Below are 25023 nucleotides of genomic sequence, written 5' to 3'. Positions count from 1 at the left end.
CATGGAAAGAGCCTAGGCTGAATAAAGTGAGAAACTTTATGGTATTGAAGACCTAGAGGGGTACAAATCTGGAACCATATCCTTGTGACAAGTCCAGATTCGAAGATGACACCCTTTTGGTACCAAAAGTGACCATTTACATCCAAGAAAAGAGATCTAAGCAACTAAAGGTCAAGATAGTGACTTTATACCTCAATATGGTCACTAATGCATGGTAGATGTTGGATCTATCGCTTCCCTCTTTGCTCCTTCTTCTTTAAGCTCCAAAATCTTCACAATCACCCCAAAAATCACTCTCAAAAGCTCTCTTTATTTCTCAAGAAGGTGTAAGGCTCAAACTAGGGTTTCTCTAGCTGTAGGAACGATGGAAGGGGATGCAAATGAGCCATAAGTTCTTTAAATAGGGTACAAACCCATGAAAATTAGGGTTTCTCGTTACAGTGCCTACTCGTCGAGTCGGGGCCTTCTGACTCGTCGAGTAGGATTTGAATCCCGTGTCCTCATAAATGACTCTACTCGACGAGTTGGAGCTCCCCAACTCATCGAGTCCAAGCCTAAAACCCTAAAATTTGAAATTTTAAATTATACCTGGAACATGTGTTACAATTGCAAGAGAGGAATAATAAAACACACACACTTGTAAGGCTTATGAACACCATCAATAAAGAAGAAAACAATAGGGTACCACATTGTACTGGATTTATTAATTCAAGATTGATATTCAATTTTGCAGAAAAAAAAAATCTCTATAGTAAAACTCAATCATAGCCAAAATATTAAAAAGACATCGATTACAGATGTTGACATAATTAGAAATCAAATGCAGCTATACCGAACTTGAATTAAGAAATCGATTATATACAATCTATAATATAAACCTTACCTAAGTATGGCCGGTGGAATATGGGTCAACAATTGCACTAAAATATTTGATGTATACCTTCAAAATGCATAAAAATTTGGTTTTTATATTTATATGTATACATTCAAAATGCATAAAAAATCGTTTTCTATATTTATATGTACATATACTAAAAATGAATTAAAGTAAAATAGTGAATTAAAGAGTTAATGGAAATGGACAAACTATTCCATTCAACCATTTTAGCGAATAGTTGGTGGGCAAGGATTGTTACAGAAAGAATGAAAGAAAAAAAATTTGGAAATACCAATAATATATCAGAATAAGAAAAACATATGTACTATATTCGATGCTCTTGCAAAAGTTGATAGGTTCGATGAAACTTACATGTTATTCGAAGGGTGGGTCTTTGTTTATGTTTTTTCTTGTTGCTATCAAATACAAAAGTAGCCACACATTAATATTTCTATCTTTGAATCGCACACACAAAAGGGTCAAACTTTCGCGCCTTGGCTACGACGCCATCGTTGCCGATGATGATTGACAACTCAAACCCTCCTTATTCGATCACATGATGGTAGAGGTTTCATTCGTCATTAAGAAAATAGGAGGAGGCAGAATACATACTGATATGGTAGGTTAGGAAGAAGGTTTGGTGATGGGGCTCGACGACAATGGTGATAACCAGGCGAATGATTTAGTAGATGAGGGTTTATGTGTGTATTTGTGTATGTGAATACATAAATGATATATGACTTGTCTAACTGATACCCATTATTTTAGGGATTATAATTTTGGAATATAAATAATTATACATACATAATGACTATACTATCATTTATTATTTAATTGATGATTTTTTTTTCCTAAATTCCGATTGGTCAGTTCATGCACATAATAGTTGTTGGAAACATTTGAACCTCTGTGTGTGTGTATATATATATATATATATATATATATATATATATATATTGCCCCTTGTAATTGTTTGTTTGACACCAAATGTCTCCAATTTTTAAAATTCTAAATCCGCCCCTGGTTCCAATTGTATGACATATGTGCTATGGATATGATCCAAATCCGCCCAATTCAATTTTTTATATATAATTTTTGACAAATTTTAAAAACCGACACAAATCCAACCATTCATTTTTTACAAGATTTTTCATAATTTATTTCTTAAAATTTGATACCCCGGATTTACCTTACTCGACTCACTCAATTAGTTTTTTTTTTTGTTTTTTTTTTCATACAAGTTTAGCCCGAGTTTCAAATTCTTTTTACAAATTACCAACTTTGTTTTGTATCTTTTTTATTATTATTATTATTATTATTATTATTATTATTATTATTATTATTTTATATAACTTTTTTATATTTTTTTGTAAAGCTTTGTTATGACGAATTATTATTATTATTTTTTTAACTCTTTTACGTTTTCCTTTTTATGCATAAATTTTTAAGATTTTCCTATTGTTACATTCTTTATACATGTTTTTTTAATATATAGTTTTTATTTTTACATAATACTTTTTGTTAAAGAATATTTTTATTTGTATATATATATATATCCGTTTCATATATATACAGGATTGTAAAAAAAATATAAATTTTCTTATATATATTGACAAACAAAAATAAATTATTTTAGATATAAACTTTCTACAAAGCACACGAGTATATATCCCTTACGTAATCACAAAGACACCAAATTATATATTTTCGCATATAAAAACAAATAAATAATTAATAGGCTCACTAAAAAAGTTTATCTTATAAGGAATAATTTTATTAAAATAGGAAAGGGGCTTTGTCATCACAACTCCCAAATCCCAAAGAAAAGGGTAAAGAGTTTGAGTTGGGAACAGGAAAGCATGGGGGTATTATAGTAATATACCCAAGCATAACGGCTATATGGCCAATCCTGTAAAAGGCAACCCCACGCTGCATCAAAGAGAAAACGCCGGCACCTGAAGCTGAGTAACCCCAGTTCATCTGTTCCAGATCTGCTCACCCTTCGCCATGAACATCTTCAAGAAGAAGACATCACCCAAAGGTCAGTAACTCCAATCCACTTCATTTCTCGTATACTTTCTCTTTCTCTTTTACTTTTTTCTTTTCCGAATCCTAATTATGATGTTAACTCTTTAAAGTTCGTCAAATCAAGTGTACATGTTGCTTTCATTGTGAGTTAATTTCTTTATTTCTAGACAAATGAGAAATGACACAACCTTACCTCATTTGTGAAAACAATTCTAATTGCGGAAAGAGGGAGAATGTATGATGGTGGGCATAACTTTCGGTTTCCACTTTTCCAGTGATCATTGTTATGGTTCTTCCGAAGACGACTGCTTTATGTTGTAGCATTTTGAAGATTTTAAAAAAGGGTTTAAGCAACAATGACCTAATTGCTAATTCGGGTCATAAAGATTCTCTTGTGTTGTGCTTGATAAGTAGTAAAACAGTTTTCTAAAAACAATTGGAAGTTCAGTTTTCTATAAACGAGACGGAGGAAGCACATCTTTTGATTCTTTATCTGTTAGATGATAAATCGCTTCTTTTTTTGGTCAATTTACAGATGCACTGAGGACAAGCAAAAGGGAAATGGCTGTAGCCACACGGGGTAAAGATTATTTCTTCTTATGGTTTATTTTGGTAAAAATTAAAGTTCTTCTGAACAATTTTTTTTGCAATAGAAGGACCAAATTCGGTCAGTAAAACAATGAAGTTACTACCTTTGTTTTGAAATTATAAATACAATTCTTGCTATGTAAATTCTACCTTTTATATGCAACTATGTGTGTTTTTGGTGTAATGCTTATTAGAACCTGGAAAAAAATTCTGCTTCTTAACATCATACAAACACTTATTTAGAAGTTAACATGTCTCATTGTCTTTTATCATGCATGATCTTTCTCTAATTGGCCAATTAAGTCACTTTTTTGTGTTTTACCCTTCACAAAGAAGTTTTTTCTTTCATTTGATGGTTAGGATCGATGGGGATCAAGCTTGAAACACCTTATTTTTCATATACTTTCTATACAGACTTTTTTGTTTTTTTTTTCTAGTATTTCTGTTTCATCCAACCTCTGAAAACCCCAAAGGTACTTTTTGTGATGACCCTAGTCAACCACAACCAACTTGTAGAGTATTATCGATATCAGATAAATTTGTGATTTAAGTGTTGTTTATTTTGACTAAATGAACTTGATTTGCTGCAATTGCAGGCATTGAACGTGAAATTGCATCCTTACAAATGGAGGTGTGTTATAATGGCTGAGATTAATAATACATATATTTCTTTCCATATTCAATTGAATGCATGAACAAATTTGTTTTTCAGGAGAAGAAATTAGTGGCAGAGATTAAAAAGACAGCTAAAATTGGGAATGAGGTTAATACATTTTTAAATATCAAATTATGTCTGCATAATGTTTCCAAATCTTGAGGTTTTTGCATCATTTTAATTGTCTATATTAGTAAAATGAGCAAAGTAGGTTGCTATTTCCTGCAATTTGGTTCTTCTTTTTTATATTTTGATTAAATCAGGCTGCCACCAAGATATTAGCTCGTCAGCTTGTTCGTCTTCGACAACAGATAACAAATTTGCAGGGGAGCCGTGCACAGATCAGAGGCGTAGCAACTCATACACAAGTATTTATTTATTTATTTATTTAATCATGCATAAATTATATATTTGGGGACAATTATCTAATGGATTTAGGGTTTTTATCGTTATGCAGGCTCTATATGCCAACACTTCAATTTCTACTGGAATGAAAGGTGCAACAAAAGCAATGGTTGCTATGAACAAGGTATACATACCATTAGTAGAATTTAAAGCGTGTTGCTATAATATTTAAAACTATATTAGACTGCAAGATATAGCAAAAGATACTTATTAAAATTTCCTGCTGTATTCAGGAAATGGCACCCGTGAAACAAGCTAAAGTGATCAAAGAATTCCAGACACAATCGGCTCAGCTAGATATGACGGTAACTTTCTTCATGTTCAGTCAGAGTCACACAGTCAGAGTCACAGTCACAGTCAGTTTTTGGGTTGGTACGTAACTTAACTTAAACTTGTTGGTTATTTGTGTTTAGATTGAGATGATGTCGGATTCGATTGACGAAACGTTAGATAAAGATGAGGCTGAAGAGGAAACTGAGGAACTTACAAATCAGGTAGAGATGAGATAATTGTGTTTGTATGTTTTATTATTCGAACATTTTTTGGGGGATAAAATGTGACATGCTTTTGTTTGAGTTGTGTAGGTGCTTGATGAGATTGGTGTAGGCATCGCATCACAGTTATCTTCAGCACCAAAAGGTCGAATCGGACCCAAGAAGGTTGACAATGCTGCCCCAAGGTATAAATAAGATGGATATATAATAATAATAATAATATGTAAATACAAAAAAGGATGTTTTATCAGACAAATAACCATTGTTTATTGTTATTATGAAAATTGCAGTTCGGTCACAAACGATGTTGATGATCTTGAGAAGAGACTTGCTTCCCTTAGGCGCCTGTGATCTTCAAGTCTAGTAGTATCTATATGTATATGAAGTATCTTGTATTACAACGAATTCTTTGTTTTTTTTTTTTGGATTATATCACATTTGTCCTAAAAATATAGATTTATATAAAAATAGTTATTAAAACGTTTATATGGTAATGGTAGCACATACATTTATTTACATTCATCCCGATTCATTTAACATTTCCTTACGTCTCTGGAGCTTGTATTATTCCCTCCCATAATGCGTTCTAATTGCTTCACCACCTGCATGCCCATTATATAACTATCAAACAACCCTAAGATGATGTCTGAACAAATGATCGATTTACCCTATTTGATAACTGATCACATCAAGTCAAGTCTGAAAACTTACATATGCCATTGTATGTCTCTTGGTAGGATCTTTCTTGAGACAACCTTCTGCTAGTCGTACCATAAGATATAATTGGAAGACTTGGACATCCGGGGAATCAACAATCCGCTCATCAATTAAATCTGGATAATTCTGATCTTCCACAAGCGGTCTTGCCTGCCAAAAAAACACCACAATCAAAATTAAAACTTGATAAATCATGCATGCATAAAGATTTATGAATTTCCTTAATTACCCATTCCACTAGGGTTTTCCCATCGAACTTCTTCTCTTTTGTCTTACAACCTGTGATCAACTGTAACAAAACGACACCAAACGAGTAAACATCTGTCTTTCTTGACACTTTCCCACATTCGGCATACTCTGGTGCCACATACCCAAGGGTCCCAACCACACTCGTCTCATCTGTATCATCACAACCGGTTCTTGCTAGACCAAAATCACCTAGCTAATTAATGTACATTTTAAAATCAAGTTAATTAGATCAACTTACTTGCAAATGTTATATACATAATACATTTTAGATGCTTATCAACATTACCAATGATTCGTAGTCATGTGTTACGAGAATGTTATTTGGCCTCATGTCTCGATGTATGATGTTTATTCTATGAAGATAATCTAAACCTCTTGCGGCTCCAAGTGCGATCTTTATTCTCTTGTCCCATGTCAGTGGATTCGGATTTTCCGCAGCTGCTGCACATTTAGCAACATAATTTATACAATTCTACAAAAGGGTTATTTTTTCAACAACCCTAGAGCAACATCATGCATGTGATTTGTGAGATGTTTTTAGGGTTACACAACCCCATCTAGCCAATTTAGCCTGATCCACATTGGAATTGAAACTCTTACACTGTATCTGTTGAGACTCGAACTCTTAAGCATTAGCAAAGGAATAACTTTTTTAAATCGAATTTTGTCCCTAAATCTATTGCATCCTTCACTAAGGGCTGATTATCTTGTATCATATATCTACCGAATAATCTATATGTGCTTACTTGATAAGTGTTGGTCAAGTGAGCCAAAGCAGACAAACTCATAAACAAGCAGCCTGTGTGTTCCTTCAGAGCATGATCCCAACAACATGACCACATTCGGGTGTCGAGCCATGCTGAGTACATTAACTTCAGACTTGAACTCTTTCTCTCCTTGAAAACTTGCATCTTTATGTTGTTTGATAGCAACTTTTAATCCACCATGGATATTGAGCTCTCCTTCATACACAGAACCGAATCCTCCTTCTGATAGAAAGTTGTCTGAAGAGAAACCATCAGTAGCATGGTAGAGTTCGGTGTAATTGAAGTCTAATTGCTTTAACTGAGTACTTGGACGTTTATTCTGGCAAACTGAACAAATGGAACATTCAAACTCTTCTTCTTCATGATCATCATTTGTCCAACTGGAATTCATGGTGGATACTTCAGAAGTCCCAAAGCTGGAGGTGGAGGCCTTGGATGGAGATGGGGATATCTGGTCAGTGGATGGTGGGGAGGGTGAGAAGTGTGATTTATCCCATGGTGGTGCACCACTGCTGCCGCCACCTTCCGGTTTAAATGCTGGCTTTTGAGCATTTGTAGTTTCTGGAAAAGAAAGAGGTGTTATGATATATAGCATTCTACTTACTTTCACTTATTTTCTTATTATAGTATCCTAATTTCTTTCTTCTCATCATATCACATTGTGCTTTCAAAAAAATTCTTATTAACACATCATACTTTGACGAATCCACCTAATTATAGCATTGTACTTTCAGTTTTCATTATCATCAGTGGAAATAGATTTGAATTTGGGTGAGATTTATATAATTCGTTAGATTTTTTTACAATACAATGTTGTAATAGGAAGAAATGATATGATGTGAACTTAACCCTATAAAATACCTAAATTTTATGTAAAAAATTTGAACCTAATCTTATGCTTGGTTACTTAACGCGATGAAGAAACCAAATAAACCGCATTTTAATGCTAGAAATGTTTTAGTTTAATTTTGGTTTAAGGAAAAAACTGAATGATACTCACCCATAATAGGTGTCTTTGGTCTAGAGAACTTAATTAGATGAATTGCATGTTAGCATAATAAAGTATTTTGATCTTATTTTATGTTGGCCCTTTAGCTAGGTTAATCCTATAGTGCTTTGCTATTTATAGTCTTTTTTTTATCTTTCTTTGTAATTAAACTTTATCCTCAATAATGAAACCCTAGCCGTTTTCTCTCTAAATTGTCATTAGTTTACATTGTCAAGGTTACTCACTCTTTGGGGAGAGTTCTCTCTTTGACATTACGGGTATCATTTCACCATATGAAACATGCTCATTGCTTGGAGTCCTTTTTGATGACCGCAGTTTCTTGTCCTCCATTGTTATTGGTCCTCTGAGCTTTTCGACTGTGTTGTCTCGTTTCATCCTCAATATTCCACATGTAAGCTTCTCCATGAAGAACTTTCTGTCTTTTTTCATCTGCCTGCGTTGTGGAATTTTCAAAATACATTAAACTTATATTCTGGTAATAAGAGATCAAAGAAAATATCATTACAACTTAAAGTTTAAACCCACAAAACGACACTTTTTATCATACCTGTCAAGTACGACCCATGTCACCCTTGAGCTTTTGGCTGCCATGGCAGCAATCATCTTTGGAGAAGATCCATATTGCACATCTATCTGGAACATTATCTGGATTTTTTTTTTTTTGGATTAATAAGATCGTGTTTATAGAATACACAATAATTAACAATATAAATCAACGCATGAATATTCCATGAACAAAAACTAAAAGCATATGAATTTGCTACGAATGATACCTTGTTCCTTGCACAAATCGTGGACAGTTGCATCACTTCCTCTCTTTTATGATACTCCTCCTTCTTTATCCGTTCATCTTCCTTGTATTTGGTATTTGATCCACTTATGCTCATGATTTTCACTACAACACAAATTCCCTAATAAGGGTGTTTGTTTCTTTTTCACTTAAGAGACATGAATTAAACCCATGAACTATATATAAGTGTATCTTTCTTGCTTATAAAGAAGGCGAAAAACTTTCCTATTAAGTCCTAACTTTTTACAAATTTATTCTCGTTTACTTTTTTTCTTCTATTTCTCAAAGTGTGTGGCCATTAATTTTCTCAGATAACTTTTTAAATATCATCTATCCAGACAACACTTAATGGGAAAAGAAAAGAAACAAGCCAATAATGAATGATTACTCACAAGTACTTGAAAGCTGATGAATAACTCCAAGGAGAGTGAGCTCATCTCCTGATCCAACTGGTAAGCTCTCGAAGGCTGATATGATTGCACTCAAACCATCGGTTCTTGATGCATCATGTATCACCATCAGTTTTTGTGCTCCTGTGGACATGATGTTCTTCTACTTTCTCTGAACTACAATATGGTATTGGTAGGTTTATGGTAATTAGTCAATTATCTTGTACTGACTATTAGTTAAGTATCTAATAAAATACCTTTTATTCCGGCCATTCATGATAGAATTTATAGCAAAAGAAAGTTTTTATGATAGAATCACATTTTTGGGACATAACAAACGTCGAGTTTAAGTATATGTTAAGACTCCCACAGGCTACATCAGCTACATGTCTCTATATATATGTTGGAGTCTGACCTCTCTCTCACTCTCTTGAAGCACGTATATATATGAACAGATAGACTAAAGATCATATTAATAGATGAATTAACTAACCAAATTGGAATCATTAGGGAACATAAACAAGAAAAGGGACAGATCAATTTGTACCATGAAACACAAAGTATATCCTATAGAGAGTCCGTATAGGGACATGAAGCAGACGAGTTCGAGTTCATTCCAATCGTATATCGTATCCGTGGCGATGGGCAAACGAGTTTTTTCATTGTTGGGAACAAGAAAAGATTGTGCTTCTTAAGTACCATTTTTGTGAAACTTATGCTTTCTTGATTCTTGTTTTTTTCGGTTAATTAACAGCCAACTATGAGCTATGCTGCTGTTTAAGGTGATGATTACAAGGATTATGTTCCAATAGAAATCGTACGGTTGTCTTATTTTGGTACAAGGATTCCTAAGATTCAATGCTTACGACATCCTTTTTTTTGTGTAAACAACAAGCATCGTTTAGGAGACGCCCTTTGGATGTGAATCATAGTTTATATATGTAGAAAATACAAGGACTTTTGCCCTCATGGTAAACTAAAAATGGTTAGATAAGTATCTGTTGTCATGATGATCAAAGTTATGTATTTATGACATAAGACATGTTTATTGTTTCATATAATATTTCCCCACATTAGATTTTTTTTTTTTTTTTTTTTTTTTTTCCAGTACATACTTTTGCTGGAAAATAGTACCGATGGGCAAATTGGTAATTTTTATCGAAGTGTTCATTTTTGTCTTCTTTCTTTATGGGGGTTCTTCATATGTGATGAAAGCGACATAGTCCAATGTAACAACAAGAAACCGCATTGTAGCTTCTTATGTTGCGTCATGTTTGTTAGATGGAAACCACTGGAAATTTAGTATTTTATACAAAATGATATATGTATGCACCTTGTATTGTTATATAAGTTGTCGCATAAATATTCTGTTCATAATACATATATTATATAAATATCAACTTATGATTTATAAGAATTTAAATCCGTTTTGGTGGACCCGTTTATCTTTTATCTCACTCTTTTTGAAACTATTACATCTAAGTTTTCTAGGTTCCGAAGTATCTAGGTTCGTTTACATTTGTCTTTTTACTGGTGACATTAGATTGTTGTTAGTTATTACCGTTTTCAGTTGGAGAACATAGTTTTTTCTTGTAATTGTTAAAGTTTATAATAAGTAATAGTGACACAGTTTGATAGTGACTTTATTAAAACCAAATCGAATCAACCATCTTTCATAGGTTTAACCAATTTACTACTTTTACTACTGTCTGTTTGTGATTTCTGATCTTATACAATATGCTGACGAAATCACTTTTCTTTGTCTAAAGAATATGGATAAGGTTTGTGAAAAATGTAACTGTCATCAGTGTGGCTAAAGGTGGCGAAAACGATACAAGATATAACTACTCATTCTGAAAAAAGGAAAAGACATAAATGCCCTTATAAATGATTGAAGGTTTATGCCGAAAGCAGCGTCACAACAATAAACAGCACAGCAGCAAGCCCAAAACAGCACCCAACGATCACTGAGAAGGCCTATAGATTGTTACAAATCATTAGATTAGGGGTATTTTTTATTAGAATGAGGAGGACATTCACGTCTTTTGCAAAGATGAGAGATCAAAAGCAAGTCCATCTCCCACCTTGTTTCACCTTTTTGGTTGAAATTTTTTTTTTGAAACTTTTGTTTCATTGAACAGGACTAAAAAGACATGAGATATTTTGTAAGTGGGATGAACCTTTGCTTGTGATTTGAACTTGTATTTGGCCATGAACCATGATAGACCTTTATCAACTACAGGTGCAAGTGCTAGAGCCCTGCAAAATAAGCATACCTTTCAGACGATTTTGTCACTTAAACTAAACAGAGAGAGTTTGTGTGTGTGTGTGTGTGTGTGTGTGTTACTTGGCTCACCCTGCAGCTCTGATAAGTTTAGTTACTTGGCTTCCAGCCCAGACCATGGCCATCAATTTAACAAATCTGCACATCATTATTCAGTTCCAATTCTTACCACTAATTATTAGATGATAATGATGTTGATGATGATGATGATGATGATGATGAAGAAGAAACACCTTTTAACTGCTGTCCAATAACCCATTTTACCAGGTGCTGGGGCAATGTAGAACCTACACCATAAATAGACATAATTCCTGTTAAGTAAATATGTAAAGAGCATTGAATTGTAGAACATATGAAAGAGGTTCTATGTGATAATTTCATTGTTTGACATAAATATATGGACGTTAATTTCTTAAAGCTATTAACTTTATAGGTACAAAGCACTTACCATGCCACAAGAAAGGCAGAAAGATAATAAGCAGTGTTAAGTAGCCCGTAGGATAATATCCCTGAAATTCCATATCTTCTAAGCTTTTTCAATATCCTGAGAATTCCAAGGAAAAGGATAAGATGATTTTGTATGTATGAAATGAGTGAACGGAAATATTAAACTGATGATACATATTTTGTAAAAATAGCCTGATAAAGTTGATCAATAGTGATGAAAGACAAGTAGTTAGTACTCGGATGATGAGGATGACTTTTCTTGAGTTTCATTGCTTTCCTCTGAAGCTAAACAGAACATGTTGAATTTTCAGAAGCCTTGCATTAGAAGTATGTTTTCATATGTAGAATTGCTATTGTGTACGCATAAATCTATTGATCAATACCTTCTTGCTCTATAGAGCTGCTGGGAGAATATGATAGTTCATGAGGCTAACCTTGAAGTGAAGAGCTAACAATTAGCAATATGGTAAAACTTAAACTGTAATTAACATATCGTTAACAAGGCTACATCACACCGAATCTAGAATTTATTCCCAATTTTGATATAAGTGTGTAAACCCTGAAAGAACGACCAGCTAATTGAATATCATCCATCAAAATCAATAACCATATGTAATTTAGCTCAGATTTCGATAAAATATCAGATAATTCAATCAATGTGGCACATTCAAACATGGAAATTGTTACAGATTATTGGAACATCGTGTAAAAAGGAAATAATAAAACTCACATCGCCACCACGCACACACCGGAGTTGTATACATTCCCTAGTGATTTGGGCATGATTCATTTGAAACTGAAAGTGTAAACGAGTTGAAGACTCAGCAGGAACATCCAATGTGCGAAATCTACTCCTGACCTACAGCATTTCGCCCAGAAAAAAACCCAAAATTAGCAAAAGTTGTAGCATCAGTATAGAAATTGACGTTACAGGAAGCTTTACTTACATGGTCGAGGTGAGCTAGAGTGTTCAATCGCACACATGCGTTGCGAGACATGGATGGAACAATGAAACCAGGTGATAAGCGGAGAATTTCGATTGGTTAACGGTTCTCGTCGGAGGTTCGGGTTAAAATGGTAATTTCGAGTGTGTATGGGTTGGAACTTGGTAACGGATCAGGGTCGACCAAACCAATCCAAAATATGAAACAAAATGGCCCCGAAGAGGCGAACACAGACCGGACCATGACTTTTTTAGTTTTAGCAAAAAAAAAAAAAAAAAAAAAAAAAAAAAAAAAAAAAAAAAAATATTAAAATAGCCATTAAAATGATAGGTGAGACATAGGCACGCCACTTCCAATTTAGTCGTATCAGCTGCAAAATCGAGACATGCATTGCGATATATATATATATATATATATATATATGGTAAAGTGAATATACCTAACAACCTTATATAAACTTAGGTACCTAACCACATCATATTACGTAACGTAATTTTGTATCATATTTGCATTGTAATCACCCAAAGTTCTTAAAATTGAACCTCATAACTTGATTACTTCCAAAATCTTTGGAGTTTCACAATTATCTTCCTTCAAATGATGTCTTTCTATCGGAGACCCCTTGATGGGCTTCATATACTACCGTTACAAATCAAATGGTGTAGGAGGAATATAATGGTGAATGTCTGAAAATCTTTAAAGTAAATCAAGTTAAGGGTTGAAGTTTAAAAACCTTAGACGATTGCAATGGAAATATAATGCAAAACGATGTAGTATAGTGTGGTTAGGTACCTAAGCTTATATAAACTTATATAAGGTTGTTAGGTATATATATATATATATATATATATATATATATATATATATATATATATATATATATATATATATATATAGGTATAAAAGGCTAAAATTTGACATTTGGAAAGTTTGAAATCCTAGATGGCATAAAATCATCTGCAATTTCCTGTGTCCTATGATTTTGTAATTTCCTTTTTCAATAAAAGTATAACATTTTAACTATGATTTATGACATTTTGACGATAATTTATATAAATTTTAAAGTACGAGTTGTATCGATTAAATTCAATGTTTTTTCAATTAGATTTGAACAAAAATATGAGTTCTAGTGAGTTTGGGAAGTGGGAGGCTGTTGATTATCAACAAAGATTTTATAAGCTTTTCATAACTCCATATAAACTTTGTTTGATTGTTTAATACTTGACAAGGGATTTCCAAGGACATATCACACTCAGTATTTGGTGTGAAAGTCTAAAACTGAATAACAATGAAACTAATAGTAATAAATGTTAACCTGAAATGGTTTCCTGCTACTTGTACACAACAAGAAGGTGACAAAAAGGATAGAACTTGCAGAGAGAGAACACATAGATTTTGGCTTCACGTGATTGCTTATTTGAAAATAGGAAACTGAAAAGCTAGATGTCATAAAGGCTTACATCAAAGACGGAAATACAGGGAAATAAACTACCCACTACATAGACTTGGACCACTAACTTAGACCAAGTCAATAACTAGAAAAGCATGGAAAATAACTAAATAAAGTAAACTAACACAAAGCTACAAATAGTAAGATAGAGATGTGCATCTTAGGTAAATGCACACACACGTGATAAAGGTGTTGCAATTTCATCATTCCTTCTCAACACCTACTTCCACCATGCCCATGATGTCACAGAAATCAACAAGCTTCTTATTGGATAAGCTCTTTGTGAACAGGTCAGCTACCTGGTCTTTGGTGTTCACATATATCAAGTTAATGTCACCATCTAATACCTTCTCCCGAATAAAGTGGTAATGAACCTCAATGTGTTTTGTTCGAGCATGGAATGTAGGGTTATTGGCTAGTTGAATGGAAGACATGTTGTCACAGAACAGTGAAATCTTGGAGCCCGCATCTTGATTCAGATCTTTCAGCAATTGTACAAGCCACATGCTTTCTTGAGTTGCCATGGATGCAGCTCGATATTCCGCTTCTGTTGTAGACAAAGATACACTCGGTTGACGTTTGCTACACCATGACACAACACTCGATCCAAGCATAAAGACATAGTCGGTTGTTAACCTTCGAGTATTTACATCTCCAGCATAGTCTGAGTCACAATATCCAACTAAGTTGCATTCTTGTTCCCTCTTAAACATGACTCCATAATTGATAGTTGTCTTTAAATACCTTAGAACTCTCTGAACAACATCTAGGTGAGGTTTTCTTGGGCTTTGCATGTATCGACTAAGTACTCCAACCACAAATGCAATATCCGGCCTTGTCAATGTCAGGTAAATAAGACTACATAGTGACCTGCTGAAGTTATTTGGGACACAGATAGAAGATTTTTTCTCATACCTGGTACATGGTACACACTATTGAGTTTTAACTCTTTCTTGTTGTTGTCTGGAGGAAAACATACATCGCCAGAGTCTACTGCCACCATAGGGAGTTTCGAATTATTTGCAATCACCACAACTCTACTGCCACCATACTTTGTTGCATTTTGTAGTTTTTCTTTATCTCCTGTCATATGATTCGAGCACCCAGAGTCTATGATCCATTCATCAAGTTTATTACAACTACTTTCAGAAGTAGCAGTAAGAGCCAAGACGGTTTCTTCTTTTGCAAAGAATGCTTCAGCATCCCAAGCCTCTTCGTCTTGTGTTGTAACTGCATTACCTTCCTCTGTAGGCTCTTTTTGACAATCACGAGCCATGTGACCCCTAAACCCGCAATTGTAACACTTGAATGGAAAGCGTTTACCGGATTGATGATTTTTCCTTTCTTTTGACGACTCTCCTTTCTCAGACTCACGATTCTTCTTCTCTGTTTCATGGTTTTTAGTTTTGTTGGAATTCCATTTATGATTCTGGTTGGAATTTGAATGAGACTTTCCTTTGCCCTTACCTGCAAACATGGCATCTTCTTCACTTTTCAGAGAAACACTACCCATCTGTTTTGCTAGGGCTTCTTGACCTGCCAACAAGTTTTCAAATTCAACCAAAGATGGTTGATTCGGCCAACCTTGAATTGCAGCTACAAAACTTCTGAATTCAGTTTTTAGTCCATGGATAATGATTCTTTTGATTTTGGATTCTCCAATTTAGGCCTGAGAATCAAGTTCTTCAATCTCTCGGCATAGTGATTTTACTTTATGAAAGTATTGAGGGATTGACAGGTCACGTTGTGTAACTGAGAGAAGTTCATTTTCAAGGAGTTGTAGTTTTGCATCGTTTTTCTTTGAAAAAAGTTCTTTCAAAGTATCCCATGTTTCCTTAGGGGTCTCTAAAACTCGTATGTGCTCTAGTACATCCTCTTCAACTGTTGTTTTCAGAATAAACATTGCCTTTCCTGCTTTAATCTTCCACTTCCTTAAGACCCAATTATTATCTTCAACTGTTGGTTGTCCTGTCTCAGCACCATTTACAACCTCCCACAGATCCTGTCCCTGCATATACGAAGATATGCAGGTGGACCAGGTGTTATAATTCTGATTGTTGAGTTTCTTGACACCACCAACAACTTGAAGTTCAACCATGGGTTATGCTCTGATACCAGTTTGTTAACCTGAAATGGTTTCCTGCTACTTGTACACAACAAGAAGGTGACAAAAAGGCTAGAACTTGCAGAGAGAGAACACACAGATTTTGGCTTCATGTGATTGCTTAATTGAAAACAGGAAACTGAAAAGCTAGATGCCATAGAGGCTTACATCAAAGACGGAAATACAGGGAAATAAACTACCCACTACATAGACTTGGACCACTAACTTAGACCAAGTCAATAACTAGAAAAGCATGGAAAATAACTAAATAAAGTAAACTAACACAAAGCTACAAATAGTAAGATAGAGATGTGCATCTTAGGTAAATGCACACACACGTAATAAAGGTGTTGCAATTTCATCAATAAAGTTTTAGTCTAAGTCAAAAACAATTCATTCGAATACATGAATATCAACTTTGTATAAAATGCAAGAAGTAAATATGAGTAATAAACAACTAAAAACAATAAAAAAAACATTGTCCCAAAGGTGGGTGTGAGGCATCTCCAATTAAGGTAGAATAGATCCAAAGGGGCTATAGACTTGAATTAAGGAATGGGGAGAAACACAGTGACTTATAATTATCAAACTAAGGAAGGGAAACAGAGATTGGAGGCAATGTCCATTATTTGTTAACAACATATATCTGTTCCAAACTTTGTAAAACTTCTTCACTTGAAGGTCTATCTTTAGGATTCTTAGCTACACATTTTAATGCAAGTGTAGCGCATTTAAAAGCATCTTCTAAGGGGTAGTTTTTTCCAAGACGTGGATCCATTATTTTCTTTAGCTCATTTTTGTCTTCTAGAAATGGAATCGCCCACTTTACCAAACCAGAGTAATACCTATGTCTTTGCCAAGCTTGTTGCCCCGTTAGAGCTTCCAACAACACCACTCCAAAACTGTAGATGTCGCTCTTCACACTCAGATGACCTGTAATTTTTTCTTCATATTTACATTTCCATAATTTTTCTAAAATAACTTGTTCTTTATGCTATTTAACAAACATTAAACACAAATTTACCATTGCTTAGGTACCCCGGGTCTAAATAACCCAAGGTACCAATAATACGTGTAGTAACACCTGTTTTCGCAATTTCAGGGCCAAATCTCGCCATCCCAAAACCCCCTAGTTTGACATTAAAATCCTGTATTACAATTAAGTAGAAAAATGGTAAACTTTAGTGGTAAAACCAAAATCTTAAGTAGATTAAGATTACCTCATCCAGCAATATGTTAGATGTTTTAACATCACGGTGTATGACTTGATCTTTTGATGAATGCATATAAGCAAGTCCATGGGCTACTCCTATCATTATCAAAAGTCGTCTTTTCCATGAAAGTAGCTTGGCAACATCCAGTATATCTGTAAAATTTTCCATCTCTCATAAGCTACTACATTGCAAAAATTCAACTTTTGAGTAAAATAAGTATTATTACCTCCAAATAAGTAGTCACCAAAATTTCGATTCTGCATGTACTCATAAACAAGCAAGCATTTGTGTTTTTTATCATCACAATATCCCAAGAGACTAATAATATTTGGATGAGTCAACCATCCTAAGACGCTCACCACAGTCTGATCTCACAGAATTTTAGGTTCATTCAGATAAAGGATTCATAAAACAAAAATAAATTCTAGCATTTTTCTATGAAAAAAATGACTCATGGGTTAATTATATATACAACATAAAGCATAGATATAAAAGTAAGCATACACCTAATGAATAAATGTTAAAGGTGAATGAAGACTCAACTTACATTCCATTCTGGAAGACCTTGACTGTACTTTTTAACAGCAACAGCAATTCCATCACCTTCTGTTGAAGGGGCGAATGTGTTCTTGTCAACCCAACCTAAGAACACTTCTCCAAAACGTCCCCTACCCAAGAGTAAATCTTGACTAAAGTTTTTTGTAGCCCTTTTCAAATCCGTAAACTTAAGTACTCTCAAACTTGGAAAAAGGATTGTGAAATCTTTGTTTTCAGCCTCTAGAGTATCACCAACGTTTCTATTACTTGATAGCTTTGAATCACCATGAGCTGAAATAGATGAACAGAAACAGGTAATTATATGATCACTATTTTGATCATGTGATACCCAATCAATAGTTTTTCCAATTCAACAAGAGCTTGAAATATAATACCAGAGTTCTCTTCGTTTGAAGGAGATGGAAACATATCAAACACTCTTCCAAATATTGATCTACCAGCAGCCTGCAATGAACCATTGCTTTTCTCTTGTAAATTCAGTGCAGACTTAAGACTAACCACAACTTCAGCCATTGTAGGGCGTTGCTTTGGATTGCTTAGCAAACATCTCTCTGCAATTCGAACAAACTCCTTCAAACATTTTGTGGATACTTGACCCCTTATATCACAATCAATTATGCTTTTTAAATTGCCTTCTTTGATTGAACTTTGAGCCCATGCAACTAAACCCCATTGCTCCAAATCAAGACTTTTATCCACCGCATGCTTCCGACATAGCACTTCAAACAACACCACCCCAAAAGCGTACACATCAGACTTCCTTGTCAGCCTTCCAGTTGAGAAATAATGAGGATCAAGATACCCAAAAGTGCCTTTAACAAGTGTGTTGACATAAGTCAACGGCTGGATTGTGGGACCGATTTTGGACAACCCAAAGTCTGATATTTTAGCTGCCCAACTTTCATGTAACAAAATATTTGAGCTCTTGACATCGCGATGTATAACCCCAAATTCAATCCCTGTTCCAGAGTGAAGGTAGTGTAACCCACGAGCTGCACCTATGCAAATCTTGAGTCTCTGAAGCCATGAAAGAGGGGTACCATGTCTATGGAGGTGATCTTCGAGGGTTCCTTTTGGCATGTATTCGTATACGAGGATCTTCTCTTCTTCATGATTACAGTAACCAAACAAAGAAACGAGGTTACAGTGATGGAATTTGGAAAGCATTTCAATTTCTGCCCAAAATTCGGATTCCCCTTGGCTAGACATGGAATCCAACCGTTTAATGGCAGCAACAACAAGACTTGATCCTTTGATAACATTACCTTTGTAAACTTTTCCAAACCCTCCATGCCCAATTTCTAATGATTCATCAAAGTTGTTGGTTGCTAAGAGAATATCAGAGAATTTGAAGTGAATGCAGGGTTGTAACCATTCGATGGAGGAGGAGGTGGAGGGTTGAGATTCCTTGTCATCTTCGGTAGTAGCAGTGAACATGATTATTAATGAAGAAGAAGAAGAAGTGTATGGAATTTAGTGTTCTAGATGATGTTGGAGCTTCATAATCAACTTACAAATTTGTTTATGATAGTCAAACACCCACTACGTTTTTACAATTCTTAATTTTCATAAATTGGCCCACAAAAATTAAAAATCTTTTCTGTTTGACTATTTATCATTTTGTTTTATTTAACAAGATAAGCTTTTATATGATTTTAGTTTATGTGTAACCTTTTGCAACCAATCTAGTCTTGTAGTTTTTGTTTGTAAATCCACAAGGAACTTAATTAGAGCCCTAGAAGTTTACTTTTAGGAGGAGCATCCACTAGTTCCCGTGTATGATTCAGCGGAAAGCCAGAAAGAAAATTTCTCTATTTGATGAAATTTGTATTTCAACCGAATTTAAGTTTCTGCAATCATTTATGATTTTGAACTTGGTAATACAAAATTTCTAATTCGTTTCTATTAATTTTCACACATTCTAATGAACAGGTGTCTTCTGATCAATCAAAGCGATTGAACATGACTAACATCTTAAACAATAGTTTAAAAGAATAAGAATTAGAAAATTGTTGGGTCAAATATTTTTACCTCTTGTGTTTGTTTGACCATTTACTGGTGGGGTTTTCATTGTTCATAACACGATGTTAATCAAGAAAATTCAACTCTCTAGAATATCTTCAACAGTCACGTTTTACATTAAAAAAAAAATGGGTTGAATCATGTCAAAGGCAACACAATACATTATAAACACATGGAACACCATAAACAAACTTTCAATAAATTATGACAAATAACAAACCAACACAATCACCTAACATCTGAACCAAAAAAAATTAATTATGTTAATTCGTCTTCATCCCAAAACCCACCATTGATGCAAAACCCATCATTTCAATAAGAACAAACTCATGAAGCAACTTCCTTTTACCAAAAGGCAGAATATACACACCACATGCTTTTGACTTTTGAGTTTTGAGTTTTGGCCTCTTCCCTCTATTTATTGTTGATGACAACTGACAAGACACCTACTCTTTCTCCCATGACTTTCTAATGAGAATACGAAACAAGACACGACTTACAATGACCAAATAAATAAATAATTTCAAAACCCACATAAATTTCAAGGTAAAATTACATTCAAAACCATGCTAAAATATACTAAATCATGTCTCATGTCTCAAAGAACGTTGACTTGACCAGATGGAAACCTACTATTATGATTCATCATCATTCACTGCATCTTCATTTGCTTCCTTTCTTTCTCAGCTGATTTGGTTTGAGGCAATGTTCCAAACACTTTGTCCCAAAGAGAAGATGTTATGCCATATCCTTTGTTTTGGATCCGAAAATGATGGTTTAAGTGATATTTCTGCATATAAAGTATAAAAGAAACATTATAATAGTTTCATAAATAAAGATGTGTCATGTCTTTTATTATACTTTACCTTGAGACTTCTAGGAACTTGGCTTTTTGGCTGACCATGGTGCACATAGTAATGTGTGACATCATACATCACATAACCAAGTAAAATACCTCCAAACAAAGCAGGAGTAACAGTAGGTGTGGATATCAGTTTCAACACATTCCATAACTGCCAATCAAGCAACTTAAATTAGTAGGTTTCAAATTGGCCAAATTTCAGAAAACCAAATTTAAAAAAAAAAAAAAAAAAAAAAAAAAAAAACTCTCCTCGGTTTTGAAAAGATTAAGGAAGAGAACATACTGGCACCAAGAGAATTGCTGTTGCAGTGGGAGGGAAAACAAGGCGTAATCCATCCTGAGGGTGTTTGTGATGACAACCATGAAGAAGATAATGAAGGGTGTTGCCCCTGAACATATTTAAAAAGAAAAAGAAAAAGTGAATAAAAACCATGGAAATCATATCATATGGTGTTATTGAGATAGGAATGAAAAGAGAACACACCAATAGCTCTTGGTGTGGATGTGAAAAAGGAAACGATGAAGACTGTATTCCATGAATGACCAAATGAAAATACCCAAAACAAGTATTATTGCTATTTGAGGAAGTGAAAGCCCCATCTTGAATGACTTTGAAGTATACCAACATACAACTGGGAGCCAAATTGATGGAATATAATACCACTCGTTTTTTGTAAGAAACTGTAACATACAACAAAAACTAATTACTATCACCCTCCATGATTTATGCAAGACATGAGTGAACAGGTTTTACTGCATTTGACATGACAGAACAAGTTGTACTGTATTTCACATGCATGATCTCTTGTTTGTGCAAAAGACGTGAATGCCCGCATCGTTGAAAATAGCACTAGAAATATGTGATGAGATTTAACTAAAAACATAGGAAAAAATACCTCCCAGAAGTCACTTTTAAAGAATCGTGGGCCTTCCTTGCTGACAATAGGTTGGTGAATCCATTCTTGATAAGCTTCTCCAAGATGGCCAACCTTTATATTCAAAGATTTTTACAATTAGAAGATAAACAAGAAACAAACAATTAAAATTCATGAAAAGGAAATTGACTATTTGTAACACATGAAAAAATCTTGTGAGATTGTATCAACATTGTGAATTTGTCTCTAATGGTGAAGATGGTTAAATAAGTGAGTTTCAACTTGGCTAGATATGTAAAAATGGTGTTGTAATTTTCCAGTTCATTGGGTGTACAAAGAGGGAAATTGTTTAAATTGTCATTGGATGGAATGATTAAAAGGGACAGAAATTATAATAAACATTTACCTGGAAGACAAGAGGCTTATCTAAATCCACAGTGAATTCTTGTGCTACCATTTTGAAACCTGAAGATTTTAATCAAAATTAGGAACAAAAGAATCAACCATATAAAGCTTACCAGATTAAGCCTTGTCCCATTAAGTCCATTAAGTAATGAAAAAGAAACAACACCTAAATGCAACTGAATTGCCACAAAAGAAACAACAGATAACTGAAGAACATGTTCAATCTCACAACCCAAATCACCATACACCATTAATACTTGATTAGATAATCCACAAAGATACAAGTGGCAGGTTGGCTTATGTGTGATGGTGATTGATTATCTTTTCACTTAATTAAACATATTATGAGATCATAAAGTCCCTATCTTGCATCAGAAAATGTTCACATTGGTCTACATATTGTGCTTTTCGATGGGATTAGGAGAATTGTCATTGCAAATGTGGGATTCAAATCTTTTTAAATTCAAATTTTAGCATAAATGAACAATAGATTGTGCAAGATGACATAAATTTGGGGGTAATCGCACCAATAAATGTAGGTAAACTTGAACAGAACATCCATGATAATCGTGATTTTAAAACAGTATCTACACACAGCCCTTAAAAGTAAAAAGAAAACACACATTATAAACCAGAATTATCCATTTAGACCCATGAAATTAGAGCACACGAACAAATATGAATCAGAATCCGACGAATCCGAATAACAGAAAACATAAAAACTGCAGATTAACACATTAACGACGCCAAAAACAAGGCGAACTCAAACAGAACACGTTTAACAGTTCATATATTTAGACACGGAAAACAGAGATCTCCAACCCTAAAACGGCAAAAAAGATAAATCCATACAGAACATACAAAAACACCTAACACGGTAACAGAGATAAACCAGAATTATTCATTTACACGTACGAACGCAAAACACAGGAACAAGACGAATCACAAACCCACAATGTGGACCCGAAAAAGCCCTAAAAGAAGACATTAATAGCACCCAAAAGAAGACGAATTCAAATCACAAGAAAAAGGAAACAAAGAGCGTTCCAAATAGTAAACAAATACCCACCTCGGAGAAAAGGATTTCAGCAAGACAGATCTATGAAGAGCTCTAAGGGCTGGTTTACTGTTATTCGATGAAAGAAGTGGTTTGTGGGTGTCACAGGAGTGTGATTTAGTTGTGGTGCTGGAGAAGAAAGAGACTGTCGATTTTTTGAAATGAATCTGGTTGCGATGGATGGATGGATGGATGGATGAATGGATGATCAAAGGCGTGGATTTCTTGTAAGCATCATGGAATCGCCAGCAGATGCTCGTTAGATAACGGTTGCCAGTCTGTGAGGATCCATTATATAATGATATATATATGCATATACCAATTTTGATAAAACTTATGATTAAATAATTAGCTTAAATAACTTTTACGTGTGAAACTAATTAGCTTTATATATGTATAATTTATATATGTATAATATGTAATAGGTAATCTATAGTAAAATTAGGATTAATTATTACCAAAAATGCATTTATGATATGGCCTCAAAACACTCGATAATCTATGACGAATACAACAGTGTTATTAGTTTTGAAATTGGACGATTTGAAAATTACATAGACGTAGCGGGTAAACGAGCAACAAGCTGTGCCGCAACCCTTTTTTGGATGGCAAAATCAATTCTTTTAAACACAACATCTATAGATCTTAGAGTCATAACATTACAATACATGACCCGTTGAACTCTATTGAGTAGCTCAACAGCTTCTGGCGCAAGGAAACCGAAAGTATCAAATGCAAAGGGTATAAACGTGTGTTGATTTTTCATGCACGTTTTCTCATGTTTTGCCACTTTGCTTGATGCAGCTTTTAAAGCAGCTTGCCCCACTGTGAAAACTCCACTCCCCAAGCCCACAAGAGGGAAGACCCCTGTTAGATCCACACATGCATGTTTTCCTCCAGCCCATCCAAATACCAAGACATCAGCTGGTCTAAGTGTTGATCTTCCTTCCAATGGGTCAGTCAAAAAGTTCACAGGTATCTCTTTCTTGGTAGAAACCCCAGCGCGTCTAAATATGTCAAACAGAACATCCCTAACCAGATCGTGTCGGTACTTGAAACCCGAGAGCTCTTTACAATGAACTGCATGCTCCCCAAACGAGTCCAAACACGCCTTACGACAAACAGGGCAAGTCTTGTCAACCGGAAATAAAGGGATCATAAGGCGATACTTAAGGATGGCACGATACTCCACTGGCGACATATGTTGGCCAAGACTGTCAATAGGAATAGTCATAAGAAAATCCTGAGCATGTGGGGCCCTTAGACACTCAAAAATAGCTTTCTGGCTAATCGTCATGCCGAAGTGAACTTCCATGTCTTGGACAATTTTATTAAAAAGGGCACTCGCCAATAAATGTTGGGCTTTTGGAGGGGCGGTGTCCTTATTAGTGAAACCGCTAAAGTCAAAGCCCGGAATCGTATCATGAAGACAGGCCAAAGCACAATGAATCCATACCACATATGCCGCTATTTCGTAAGGTATGGTCTTGTAACACCCACGATTGAGCCTGTGAGGCAACAAAAGCATATGAGGAAGCCTCTACTACTGAGTACAACCCCAAACCACCAAATTTAATTGGTAACAAAGCCAGTCGCCATTGAATATCCCCAAAGAACGGACCCCCACAAACCACAATATCTTCAATCGACTCACGTAACCCTTTATCAAAACACAGAGCAGCCTCTTCCATGTGACCGGGTTGGCACGTTCTCAGACCAAAGAAAAGTTTGGCGATGCCCATGCAAGATCGAAGCAAAAGAAGCTCACTTTGGGGGTCATGTAACTATGGCAGAAGGCTTATCAAATCCACAGCCTTGGCAGCCCTCTTCATG

The 25023-nt window shown here is 34.7% G+C and overlaps 5 protein-coding genes and 1 long non-coding RNA gene across 9 annotated transcripts; 2 read left to right on the top strand and 4 right to left on the bottom strand.

The window, feature by feature from the left end:
* Positions 1–2745: 2745 nt before the first annotated feature.
* On the top strand, positions 2746–5541 carry LOC145004240 (vacuolar protein sorting-associated protein 2 homolog 2). Its single transcript, XM_078963131.1, has 10 exons — positions 2746–2918; positions 3441–3485; positions 4090–4124; positions 4206–4256; positions 4412–4516; positions 4606–4677; positions 4787–4858; positions 4967–5047; positions 5138–5232; positions 5338–5541. The coding sequence occupies exons 1-10, from the start codon at positions 2885–2887 to the stop codon at positions 5396–5398; spliced, it is 651 nt and encodes a 216-aa protein (XP_078819257.1). The 5' UTR covers positions 2746–2884; the 3' UTR covers positions 5399–5541.
* LOC145004238 (putative serine/threonine-protein kinase PBL24) lies at positions 5267–9176 on the bottom strand. 2 transcript variants are annotated; one of them, XM_078963130.1, is made up of 9 exons: positions 8972–9176; positions 8563–8684; positions 8337–8434; positions 8014–8222; positions 6760–7341; positions 6300–6451; positions 5994–6206; positions 5759–5914; positions 5267–5649 (listed from the first exon to the last, which is right to left on the bottom strand). In XM_078963130.1, exons 1-9 carry the CDS (start codon positions 9120–9122, stop codon positions 5581–5583), a joined length of 1752 nt encoding a protein of 583 aa, XP_078819256.1. In that variant the 5' UTR covers positions 9123–9176; the 3' UTR covers positions 5267–5580. The 2 variants fall into 2 exon arrangements, with proteins under 2 accessions (XP_078819256.1, XP_078819255.1); XM_078963129.1 differs by having other exon boundaries at positions 5269–5649; positions 6300–6454.
* Positions 8092–11646, top strand: LOC145004242 (uncharacterized). Of its 2 annotated transcripts, none has more exons than XR_013662324.1 (3): positions 8092–8180; positions 8918–9031; positions 10738–11646. It is a non-coding gene; the product is annotated as an uncharacterized LOC145004242 (long non-coding RNA). The 2 variants fall into 2 exon arrangements; XR_013662325.1 differs by having other exon boundaries at positions 8097–8180; positions 8891–9031.
* On the bottom strand, positions 10710–12810 carry LOC145004241 (Gag-Pol polyprotein/retrotransposon). 2 transcript variants are annotated; one of them, XM_078963133.1, is made up of 9 exons: positions 12647–12810; positions 12430–12558; positions 12083–12128; positions 11936–11978; positions 11701–11796; positions 11486–11539; positions 11325–11390; positions 11149–11227; positions 10710–10945 (listed from the first exon to the last, which is right to left on the bottom strand). In XM_078963133.1, exons 1-9 carry the CDS (start codon positions 12695–12697, stop codon positions 10868–10870), a joined length of 642 nt encoding a protein of 213 aa, XP_078819259.1. In that variant the 5' UTR covers positions 12698–12810; the 3' UTR covers positions 10710–10867. The 2 variants fall into 2 exon arrangements, with proteins under 2 accessions (XP_078819259.1, XP_078819258.1); XM_078963132.1 differs by having other exon boundaries at positions 11936–11984; positions 12647–12808.
* A 3768-nt stretch (positions 12811–16578) lies between these two features.
* Positions 16579–19499, bottom strand: LOC145004237 (uncharacterized). The gene is made up of 6 exons (XM_078963128.1): positions 18344–19499; positions 17959–18239; positions 17638–17776; positions 17418–17563; positions 17222–17345; positions 16579–17130 (listed from the first exon to the last, which is right to left on the bottom strand). The coding sequence occupies exons 1-6, from the start codon at positions 19404–19406 to the stop codon at positions 16823–16825; spliced, it is 2061 nt and encodes a 686-aa protein (XP_078819254.1). The 5' UTR covers positions 19407–19499; the 3' UTR covers positions 16579–16822.
* Positions 19500–20487: 988 nt separating this feature from the next.
* On the bottom strand, positions 20488–23468 carry LOC145004992 (dihydroceramide fatty acyl 2-hydroxylase FAH2-like). The gene is made up of 7 exons (XM_078964020.1): positions 23203–23468; positions 22135–22193; positions 21750–21842; positions 21338–21534; positions 21137–21242; positions 20858–21004; positions 20488–20781 (listed from the first exon to the last, which is right to left on the bottom strand). Exons 2-7 carry the CDS (start codon positions 22183–22185, stop codon positions 20644–20646), a joined length of 732 nt encoding a protein of 243 aa, XP_078820146.1. The 5' UTR covers positions 22186–22193; positions 23203–23468; the 3' UTR covers positions 20488–20643.
* Positions 23469–25023: the final 1555 nt, after the last annotated feature.

The sequence above is a fragment of the Lactuca saligna genome, chromosome 7 (genome assembly GCF_052625555.1).
Source record: "Lactuca saligna cultivar CGN05327 chromosome 7, ASM5262555v1, whole genome shotgun sequence".
In the NCBI taxonomy this organism is placed as follows: domain Eukaryota; kingdom Viridiplantae; phylum Streptophyta; class Magnoliopsida; order Asterales; family Asteraceae; genus Lactuca; species Lactuca saligna.
Note: the sequence above shows the minus strand (reverse complement) of the source record. Positions and strands in the feature narration are given on the sequence as shown.